At 32.5% G+C, this 11,698-nt stretch overlaps 1 protein-coding gene and 1 long non-coding RNA gene across 4 annotated transcripts in view; both read right to left on the reverse strand.

Annotated features, from left to right (window-relative positions):
* Nucleotides 1-1,553: 1,553 nt before the first annotated feature.
* Nucleotides 1,554-5,031, reverse strand: LOC111985884 (uncharacterized). Its single transcript, XM_024017532.2, has 3 exons — nt 3,901-5,031; nt 3,354-3,738; nt 1,554-2,530 (listed from the first exon to the last, which is right to left on the reverse strand). Exons 1-3 carry the CDS (start codon nt 5,029-5,031, stop codon nt 1,554-1,556), a joined length of 2,493 nt encoding a protein of 830 aa, XP_023873300.2.
* Nucleotides 5,032-8,297: 3,266 nt separating this feature from the next.
* Nucleotides 8,298-11,698, reverse strand: part of LOC112036722 (uncharacterized) — a 6,256-nt gene continuing 2,855 nt past the window's right edge. Inside the window, exons 3-4 of one of the 3 annotated variants that reach the window (XR_010630213.1) lie at nt 9,668-9,837; nt 8,298-8,524 (exon numbers count right to left, since the gene is read on the reverse strand). This is a non-coding gene — a long non-coding RNA (uncharacterized LOC112036722). Of the gene's footprint in view, nt 8,525-8,952; nt 9,179-9,667; nt 9,838-11,698 lie in introns of those variants that run through there. The other 2 variants (XR_010630211.1, XR_010630212.1) reach the window with 2 other exon arrangements.

Raw genomic sequence — 11,698 nt, forward strand, 5'->3', positions numbered from 1 at the left:
AGTCAAATTAAGCAATTCTAGGTTAAAACAATCAAACAATCATATCAAGAATAATAATGCAGCGGAAAATAAATAACACAAGATATGATCACCCAGGAAACCACACGGTAAAAACCTGGGGAGGATTTGACCCACCGATCCTCAAGGCTAACCTGAATTCACTATGAAAGAATTGAAGTTCGTACAAAAGGACTACAAGCTCCCCGCTCGACTTCCTAATGCTACCCACCAGTAGAACTTCCTGACACGACCACGCGCAGGCTCCGAATCCACGGNACTAATGACTACTTTTATTATCCCTTATGCTATAATATTATAATATTTTATAAGAAGAACAGAGTATCTCAGTGCGATGAAGCTAGAGAGAGAAAGATGGAGAATCAATATTGAGAAGATCTGAGATATTTCATTAATTAACAAAATGAATTACAAAATGTTTATATAGTAGAATCAGAAAATAAAATAACTAATTCTAAACTAATCCCAAAATATGCGGATTAACTAACTACCATTGATCATCACATCATACCACTAATCATCACATTACACATGTCCATACATAACAACCAACTAATCCAAGACTAAAACTATAAGTCGTATCTGATGCAATAGTTGTTTAGTGAAATAGCAAATTCATCCACAAATGCTCTGCTTCAATACTCTGCCTCTCTGCCTGATGCAATGCACAGATGCTCTGCTTTAATACTCTGCCTCTCTGCTTGATCTGATGACTCATCTTGAAATGCTTCCATCTAACTTCTTATCATCTCAATTTTGATATTCCCCCTCAAGATGAGAATCTGAACTATTGCTTGCATCTGTCCCTTTATCCCCAAAACTTTTGCATTCCCCCTTTGGATGAGAAGCTGAGCTGTGAATGTTCATAACATTCATTTTACTTAACAAGTATCTCAGCTGTGAACTGTTGAGGGCCTTAGTAAGTAAATCTACCAATTGTGTGTGTGTAGGAGTGAAGAACAATCTAACCACATTGTCTTGTACCTTATCTTTGACAACGTGGCAGTCAACCTCTATGTGTTTGGTTTGCTCATGGAATACAGAATTTTCTCCAATATAAATGGCTGCTTGATTGTCACAAAATAAAAGAGCAGGTTGAGGATGATAGATCTTCAAATCCTTCACTAATGCTAGCAACCAAGTCAGCTCACATACTGAAAAACTTTGTAAGCTGCATCTAAATGAGGTTTCCTAGGTTTGGACATGAACTGACTCAGCTTGTAAACCGAGTATGCTATATCTGGTCTAGTGATGGTTAGATATAACAATCTACCCACTAACCTTGTGTAGAATCCAGGATCAGGTAACAATGCACCTTGAAGCTTGCTCAACTTCAAATTTTGTTCCATTGGTATTTTACTAGGCTTACATGCTGACATTCCTGCATCCTTTAAAATCTCCAAAGCATATTTTCTTTGGCATATGCTAATTCCTTTAATTGATCTGGCTATCTCAAGACCAAGAAAATACTTAAAACCTCCAAGGTCTTTAAGTTTGAAGTGTTGATCTAAAGAAACTTTGAGTGCTTCAACTTCTTAAACATTGTTGCTAGCTATGAGTATATCATCAACATAAACTGCCAATGCTATGAAAGAATTATTAAACTTCCTTGTAAACAATGAGTAATCAGCCTTTGATTGCTTAAAACCAAGCTGCTTAAGAACAGAACAGAATTTGGCATTACATTGTCTTGAGGCCTGTTTAAGTCCGTATAGAGACTTATTTAATTTGCAAACAACATTCCCCCCTTTGCTGTGAAAGCCTTGAGGGAGTTGCATATAGACCTCCTCATGTAAATCCCCATTTAAGAAAGCATTGTTGACATCTAATTGGACTAAATGCCAACCTTTCACAGTAGATATGGCAAGAAGAGTCTTAACAGTAGTCAACTTGGCAACTGGTGAGAATGTATCAGTAAAATCCAATCCCTCTTGCTGAGTGAACCCCTTTGCAACTAATCTTGCTTTATATCTCTCCACAGACCCATCTGCCTTGTATTTTACTCTATAGATCCATTTGCATCCAATAGCCTTTTCGTTAGAAGGTAAAGGGGTAAGAGTCCAAGTATGATTGGAAACCAAAGCTGCAATCTCAGCATTCATGACCTCTTTCCATTTAGGATCCTTAATAGCCTCATGATAGAATCTTGGTTCAGGAATTGAGGTGATAAGAGAGCAAAAATTGGCATATAAAGAAGATAAAAGGGAAGAATCAATGTAATTAGAAAGAGGATATTTAGTACCTGGGTTAATGGTGGAAGTCCCTGACTTGTTGTTGAGTGAAGTGGACTGTGAAAGTTCAGTTGAAGTGATAATGTTGCACTTATAGTCTTGCAAGTATGCAGGAGATTTGGAAGGCCTAGATGATCTTCTTAAAGAAGGAATGGAATCATATGGAACAATGATATGGCTATGATCAAAAGAGAAAGGATCAGGTTCTGCAGAATTGATGTTAGCAGAATCTGATAAGGCAGATTGGGGTACTGTAGAATCTGCTGGGATAGAATCTAGTACTGCAGAATCAGAAAATAATAAGTAGGATAGGATCTAAAATTTGGGTAGAAACTGTATTAGGATTACAAGTGGGAGAAGGAAGTCCTGAAGAGGAAACAATAGGGTCAAGGAACATGTTATCAACTGGGATTGCCACATTGGGACAGATATGAGGAAAGGAAAAAGTTGATTGAGGTGAAGTAACAGAAGATATAAAGGGAAATACATTTTCATGAAATGAAACATCCCTTGAAATGAATATCTGCCTTGTGACCAAGTTTAACAATTTGTAGTATTTAACACCAAAAGGGTAACCAAGAAAGATACAAGGAATGGGTCTAGGAGCAAACTTAGACCTATTGTGAGCAAGTATAGATGCAAAACAAAGACAACCAAACACTTTTAAATAATGCTAAGAGGGAATTTTGCAATAAAGTTTCTTAAAAGGAGTTTTATGGTCCAAAACAATACTAGGCAGCCTGTTAATGATGTAGACAGTTGTCAAAACACAATCCCCCAAATAGCAAAGTGGTATATTAGACTGAAATTTTAATGCTCTAGCAATGTTTAAAATATGTTGATGCTTTCTCTCCACAACTGAATTTTGTTGTGGAGTGGCAACACATGAGTGTTGATGGATAATACCATGTTGAGCATAAAAATTTTTGAGAAAAAATTCATGAGCATTGTCAGTTCTAATTACTTTGATGTTGGTTTGAAATTGAGTAAAGATCATTTTGTAAAATGAGATTAACATGGGCCTAGTTTCTGTTTTAGATTTCATGAGGTAAACCCATATGGACCTTGTAGTATCATCTACAATTGTAAGAAAGTATTTAAAACCATCATGAGTTGCTTTAGCAAAAGGTCCCCATATATCACAATGTATTAAATCAAAGGCATGCTCAGATATATGATTAGAATTAGGAAATGGCAGTCTTTTAAGCTTTGCAATAGGACAAATAACACATTCTTTATTTGAATGAGAAGAGGATACATCTGATACACAATATGGGAGTTTGTCATCAGACACATGTCTTAATCTAAGATGCCATAAGTAAGGCTTATTGACATTAAAAGTGTTGGAAACAGAATGAGCAAAAGATTTGAAAACTGGCTCTAGGACAGATTTGGCTTCTGAGGCATACTTGCAATTTTCTAAAGTTTGCAACAGGTATAAGTTGTTGTGAAGCTTACCCAATCCAATCACTCTCCAATAGGTAAGGTCCTGTATAAAACAATATGTTGAGAGAAAAACCAAGCAATAGGACAAGGATTTGGTTAATTTGCTTACTGAAATCAGATTAAAGGAAAAGGCTGGAACACAAATCACATTTTCAAGAATCAAGGTTGGAGTGAGTTAAACTGTGCCTATGTGTGTGACAAGAACCTTTTCACCATTAGGTAAATGTACAAAAGAAGATATTGAACTAGTTATATTGGTGAATAAGGATATGGAATGAATGATGTGATCAATGGCTCCTGTGTCAAGAACCCAAGTTTCTGCACTGTGGGCTGTTTTGTTTGAAGGATTCTTAGCAAAAATTGAAATTTTCAAATTAAGGCTAACAAAATCCTGGAAAGAGGCACAAGCAATACCTGAGAGAGCTGAATTGGCTGCATGAATAGCATCTTTAGCGTTGGAAGAAGATGCATGTGAACTCAGCATTGACAATAATTGCTGGCATTGTTCAGGTGTGAAGGAAAAAGAGCCTGATTGTGATGCAGCCTCGGACTGATCAATCTCACCATCAAAGGTCACTTGATTTGCCACAGGAACTTTGCCCTTTTGCTTGTAACCTGGTGGAAATCCCACTAGTTTGTAACATTTTTCCATGAAATGACCAATTTTGCCACAATGGATGCACACGGGTCTGCCCTTCCCTTTATTCTTCTGACCTTGATTGAATCCTTGAGTCTTGACTGCAAGAGCTATTGAATCAACTGACACAGCACCGCCATTGAAACCTAAAGCCCTCTGCCTTTCTTCTTGTATCACCAAAGAAAAGGCTTTGTCAATTGAAGGACTTGGCTCCATCATTAGGATCTGTGTCCTGACTTGCGAGAATGCTTCATTCAAGCCATTGAGAAATTGCATCAATGTATTTTGATGATTGAAGAGTGTGATTTTATCATTCACTCCGCAGATACATCTACCACAAGAACAAGATGGTAGAGGCCTGAGATTGAGCAATTGATCCCAAGAAGCTTGAAGATTAGTGAAGTAAGTAGTCACTGTTGCAACTCCTTGCATAATTGTTGAGATCATTTTCTGAAGTTGTGAAATCTGTGGACCATTAGCTTGGGAGAAATGCTTTCTGAGTGAATTCCAAACCTCCATTGTAGTGTTTCTATTGATTACACTTGCAGTAATATAAGGTGAAACGAAATTTAAGATCCATGAAGAAATCATGGAATTGTTCTTTGACCAAGCAATCTTCTCCAGAGGCGTGATAGCCATGGAAGCTGTGATAGATCCATCCACAAAACCTAGCTTGCTTTTTGCATCTTGATTCGCCATTGATGAAAGCATGAAGCTTTGATACCATATAATAAGAACATAGTATCTCAGTGCGATGAAGCTAGAGAGAGAAAGATGGAGAATCAATATTGAGAAGATCTGAGATATTTCATTAATTAACAAAATGAATTACAAAATGTTTATATAGCAGAATCAGAAAATAAAATAACTAATTCTAAACTAATCCCAAAATATGCGGATCAACTACCATTGATCATCACATTATACCACTAATCATCACATTACACGTGTCCATACATAACAACCGACTAATCCAAGACTAAAACTATAGATCGTATCTGATGCAATAGTCGTTTAGTGAAATAGCAAATTCATCCACAAATGCTCTGCTTCAATACTCTGCCTCTTTGCCTGATAAAATGCACAGGTGCTTTACTTCAATACTCTGCCTCTCTGCTTGATCTGATGACTCATCTTGAAATGCTTCCATCTAACTTCTTATCATCTCAATTTTGATATATTTTGACAAAACTAACCAAATAAATGTAAAAGTGTTAGGACATTGTATATAAGTCAAAATAATTTTTTAATTATACTTTAATTATCACTTGTGGTCTCGTGGATTGAAGGTTGCGACTAAGTTAAAACAAAAAAGTTTTTTGGGTTAAACTTGGAAAGAAATGAGAGCTTAACCTGAAATCCATTGTCTTGTGTTATGTGTTAAGGTGAGCAGTGCGACCATCACAGTATTTATATGGAGCTCTTTTTTGTTCTTATTTTTGTGGCTAAGGCCGGGCCTTATTAGATCGGACCATCTCTGATAGCCCAAACTCCGTAGCAACGATAATACCTGAGGTGCTGTTTGGTTTAACATTTTCCCATATATCTCATAGTAATTCATAACTCATTCACTGAAACTCAGCCATGCTCTGAATTCTCATGAAGAAAAGAGAAGCTCACCATTCTCATTTTCATTACATTACAGAACCCAGCATTTGTTTAATATTTTTTTTTGGATGAAACGCTAGAAGCAACTAGCAAATCTATGTCTTTATCGTTAACTAGCTTTTAACCCGCGCAATGCGCGGGAATTTTTTATTTTATTTATTTGTTATGTTTTATCTTTAAAATCCTTACAAAGCAACTTATATTGCACTTTCAAATTTTTTTTTTTGTTACTTTTCATCTTTGAATGCTTTCCTTAAAAAAAAATTAGAAAAAGGAGAATAATAATAAATTTGATTTAATCAAATGTATTATACAATGTGTAGAAAGAAAAAAAAGGAATCATTTCACGTCTCGTAAATTTCAAATACTTATTAAACTGGCATGGTTTTAATATAGAAATCCAAATGTTCAAAAGGTCTACACATTCATGTTGTCACATTTTGAACCTATAGTACTAACAAAAGCATAAAGTACCAAACACAGAATTTCATAAAGGTATAGAACAAAAAAAAAGATAGACTTGAAACGGTATGTCTTATCCTTCAAATCAATGCATATAGGTTGAAACAAAGGTTCCTCATATTTTTTACTCTAGCCAACATTTTTTGTGACTTCTAACAACTGTTTAACTACCACTAAATATGTTTATTTTTTTGCTAGTGAATAACTAAAATATAATATAGATTCTGCTAATGATAAAATTTCTCATAATCTTTAAATTGTCATTTGCTAGAGAAGGAATATCCACACACATAAAATACTTCCAAGACCTAGAAATGTGACGTAACTCAAGATCTTTTTTGCAATTGCTATAACAACTATTATTTTGTCTAATTTTTTTTTTGAAATTTCTTTGACTTTCCTTTATTTTGCCTTTATTTCATATTTTTTGGGCAAAATTTCACTTTATTAATAATCAAAGACATAAAATTTAATTATGACCTTAGAATAAAATCATATAACCGATTGCTCCTCAAATATAAAAGTGGTAATGTCATTTTCATCTAAAACATATATTAGATAACCTCAATACGATGCTTCATCATGTTAATAATGACAATAATATACAACGCTGGCAAAAAAATGAAATAAAAAAATAAAAATAAAAAACAGGAAAAAAATTAGTAAAAGAAAACAAACCTGAAAGAGAAAGAAGCTGAAGTATTTGATATCACAGTTAAAGTAAATCCCTTTTTCCCACATTCACACCACATGTATGAGAAAATGAAAAATAGATCCTTAAATAGTAGCTATTATGAAAAAAATTATTGTATTCAAGAAATTGTCACTCTAATTTTAACCAAAAAGATGAAATACTTCCAATCAAAGGTATATTTTTCTATTTCTCATCTTCTTTTTTTCTTAAATTTATCATATATATTTTCAACTCTTTTCCTTTCACTTGTGACTAAATTGGCTTGAAATTTCATGAAAACAGATAGCTAAACATACAGATAAACTGCTCATTTACATGATTTTTCTAAAGATAACTCAATTGCCCAGCCTTTTCATTAATCTTTGTAGTTAAAGTCTAATATAAAGAATATTAAAAAATATATTGTTTCTATAAAGTGTTTTTATATAATTCAAAACATCGTTTATATTATTTACATGTAATCTAACATACACATATTAGTGTGTTTGAGGTCCAAAATATGTAATTACTTAACTCATGTTAAACATTATTGACATCTCCTTGTTTAAAATAATGTCTTTTTCTTTTTTCTTTTTTTTTTTTTTTTTTTTTTTTTTTTTGTGGTTTGCCTTTTGGTTGTAGTTGCATATTCTAAACACATTGATTCTAATTCCTTTTCATCTATTTGTTAGTAGAGTAGTAGAGAGTTTCAATAGAACTCATTTGTGTGAGCACTTGGATTTTTCTTTTCTCTCTTTTGTCTTTTCTTTCATTTTTTACTTCAGTAGTTTAGATTGATTTTAGCATTCTCAAATAGCAGAGTAGTAGAATTTTAGTTAGACTCAATTTACTTAGAGCAAAAATTGTGTCATCACTGAGTTTTTCTTGGAGTTGTGAATTTTATTTATTTATTTATTTTATGCAGCAGCTGAAATTTATATGTTTGAGTAAACTAATTTTTTAAGAAATCTTTTAGTAGCAGGACAATAATTTCTACAAAACTGGCTATGCCTGTAACAAATTTATACAATAATAGTTATGTGACTAATACAATAATTTATGCCATATTTTACTTATTAGAAGACAATGAAATACATTAAAATTCTTCTAGGGCATGTTGTATAAGTTAACTGATTGTTAAAATAACCCAACGTTAAACTGTTAAACTTTAATTACAGAAACAATATTTCATAACAATTCTAAAATAGCTATATAGAACAACTTAACATAAAAATTATATACATAAAAAATCAATAGATAAATATGTGGTACAAATGGATAAATATAAGGTTTGTCAAGCAAGATGAGGTTTGGAAAAAAATAGAAGTCTATTTATATATTGTGATAATGATGAAGACACAGCAAGTATTGATGAGGGTAATTTCTATCTTCACCTTCTGATCATGATGAAAAAGCAACCACCAACCTGTTATGATATACCACATCAACCTATTATGATATAGCACATTAAGGTAAATAATTAATAAATCAACCAAACAATAAAACATACATATGGACACATAGACAAAAACAAAACTCTCACTAAAGTGTTTTAACTTCCTTAGACAATGTGGCTCAAGCCATAACAAACCCTTACATGTAAATTAATGGGGGGAAAAACCCAATGACTATGACACTTCACAGCAAAGATTGAATAATTATAAAAATGGAAAATAAATTGAATTGAAATTAAGTCAAGTCAATGTCAATATAAGTTTTAAAAAAACACATTTTTTTCACAGCAAATTTAGTAAAGAAAATTGAGTATAGTGAAAAGTAAAAACAGAGATAAAGGGAAATTAAAGTTTGAATTGTACCACATCCCAGTAAAGAAAATTGTCAAAAAAAGGAAAAAAAAACCTTCAAATGATCTAAGCTCAATCAAACAAAACTATCAATTTATATAAACAGAGCTGACATGGTAACTTCACTTTTTTGCTTAGCATCAAAACAAAACAATTAATTATGAAATTCAAACATTACTCCAAAAAAAAAAAGCCTAAAGCCTCATCCTTGGACTTGCTCACGGTCCTTGGTGTAAATAAACCTTCTCACGCCTTCAAAAATCTTCTTAGGTACCTCTTTGTTTGATTTTTGAATGCCCTTACAAACACAAAATGTCATTGAGCAGCATTTAGAAATTCACCCAGTGAAAGATCTTAAAATTCTGTACTTTGAAAAGTTAAATTGAAATCTTACAAACATGAGAATGTACTTAGTGACTCTAGTGGAAAACACTTGAACAACATGACTAACCCTCCAAGATAGCAAAATATTATAACAAATTAAGATGCATCAAACATGAAAAGAGCAAGAAACTAAATGCATATGAATGAATAAATAAGAAAGGATAACGCATTAAAATTTAAAACAACAATTCCATAGCTAAAGAGTAAAGGGAAATTGTTCATATTATTAAACTCATGTCTCAAAGGAATCAACAATTTCTGAAAATTTTATTGATTCAATTCTTTTAAAAAACAGGTGGGGCACATCATTAAACAAATATTTGAAATAAATAAATATTGGGACTTGAAGCTCAAATATTTGACATCTAAAAATATTTGTCACTGTCTGTATTTCTCTACATACCTGTTGGTCTGTATTTTCTGTAATCTGCATACTTGTTGCTCTGAATTTCTCTAAGCATACCTATTGGTCTATACTTCTCTCTGTATTCAGCTTCTTGTTCTTTCTGTTTTCAGCTTCTTCTTTCCTCTGTAATTGGATTTGAGGGCTGTCTTATATGTATTTGTTTTCATCTGTTATCAATAAATAGGAACAAAAATCCAATTTAGATGCAAAGTCTGCAATCTTAGCCTTATTGATCAAATATGGCAAACCTCATTCTACGTTACAAAGTGTGTGTATACCAACGAAATACAATTTAAAAATAAAATTGACACAATCACTGCGATATATGAACTATATGGGAAAAAATCTAATATAGAGAAGTATATACTGGAAAAACTTGATAACAATGCTAGACGAAACATGGGAAATGAAATTATAAAGGGAAAAAATGTTTCAACAAAAAATTTAAAATAGAATAAATAAAATGAAAGCTTTAAAGTGCAGAGATATACTCAAAATAAATTAAACCCAAATATCCCAAAGGAAAACCAAATCCAACACAAATAACGGATATTAAAAACCATTCTTAATCCAAATTCCTTATTCAAAACCAAATCTAAGTCAAACAACTTAATGCAATCCAATCCAGTCAAAATACCCAGACCTAAATCAGATTTGATCCTAAATTTTTTTAAAAAATTTAAAAAAAATTATAAAAAAAAAACACCAAAAATAGAGACTAACCGGTGGAGGGAATGGGTTTGATGATGGCAGAGGCTTGGACTGTCGCTTGACGCAGTTGAGGGCAGATTTCTTAGTTTTTTTTCCTCTCCACTCTCTGTGCCTAATCGACTCATTCTCTCTCTCTCTATTTATCAGACTCTCTCTCTCTCTCTTTTAATCTAACCATATTTTCTGTTTTAAACTGTGTAGGTTGCACAATAAATAGTTAAAATTTAAAGCCTCAAACAATGCAACGTGTGGTATTTTGCAACTTTCAAATTGTAAGCGTGGCAGGTTTTTAAGTGGGCAAATTTCCTAACGTATCATCACAACCTTAATTACAGGGAAAGGCTGAAGCAATGGAAGTAAAATTAAAAGTCATATGAAAGAATTGCAGGTTCATACTAAAGCAGTAAACCAAACACACTACTACCATATAGATCTTTAGCAAAAGAAAGTTCACAAACTTACCTATCAAAAAAAAAAAAAGTTCACAAATTATAAACAAAAAATTGACCAAAAGATATTAAGATGATACCACTAAACTGGAAAAAATTAATCAAAATTGTTTTCCTATAGCTAATTGATTAGAAATATACCCAACTATTTCATTTTTCATCCTATTAAGTGTCAATGGAACTAAAAAAAAATTGTCAAGAACTATATAAATTCATCTATCACCAAACGCTCAACTGTATCCTTATTTTTGTCATATATCCGTGAGTTTCAAAAATGGGCAAGTTGAACATAAATGAATCAATCCTTGAGAATGCGCACATGTTTAGATTTTTTGAGGAGAAACACAAATTTTAAGAGTTGGATTCACTACTTCCAAATCATCTGAAAGATTAATTAATCTTTGTGTTGATCATGGCAATATACACTTAAGCAATTATATTTTAAAAAAATTTTAAAAAGATATATGTAAAGAAACATCCAATAGATGCCCTATAAATAAATAGGAAAAAGTATAGATTAACTCTTATAAGAAAGACATAAAAGTATAAATGCATGTTTAGTGACAAATTGTTGTAGGCAGAGAAGCTGTATTCAGCAAAGAAGATATGATTGGCAACATTGACCACACTTTGAATTCTTTCGTCCCCTCACTATGCAGATTGTAAACTTAATTACAGAACAGCCCCAAAGCCAATTCAATTCTTAATATCCAAAACAAAAACAAAAACCCAAACAAAACAAATTCTAATTTTCTAACCCAAATACTTGAATCAAAACCAAATCTAACCCAAATGCCTAAATCCAACCAAATACCCAAACATAAATCATACTTAATGCTCAATTTTCAGTGGGTTGGAGACCAACTGA

Source organism: Quercus suber, unplaced genomic scaffold (assembly GCF_002906115.3).
Source record: "Quercus suber isolate HL8 unplaced genomic scaffold, Cork oak 2.0 scaffold_141, whole genome shotgun sequence".
In the NCBI taxonomy this organism is placed as follows: domain Eukaryota; kingdom Viridiplantae; phylum Streptophyta; class Magnoliopsida; order Fagales; family Fagaceae; genus Quercus; species Quercus suber.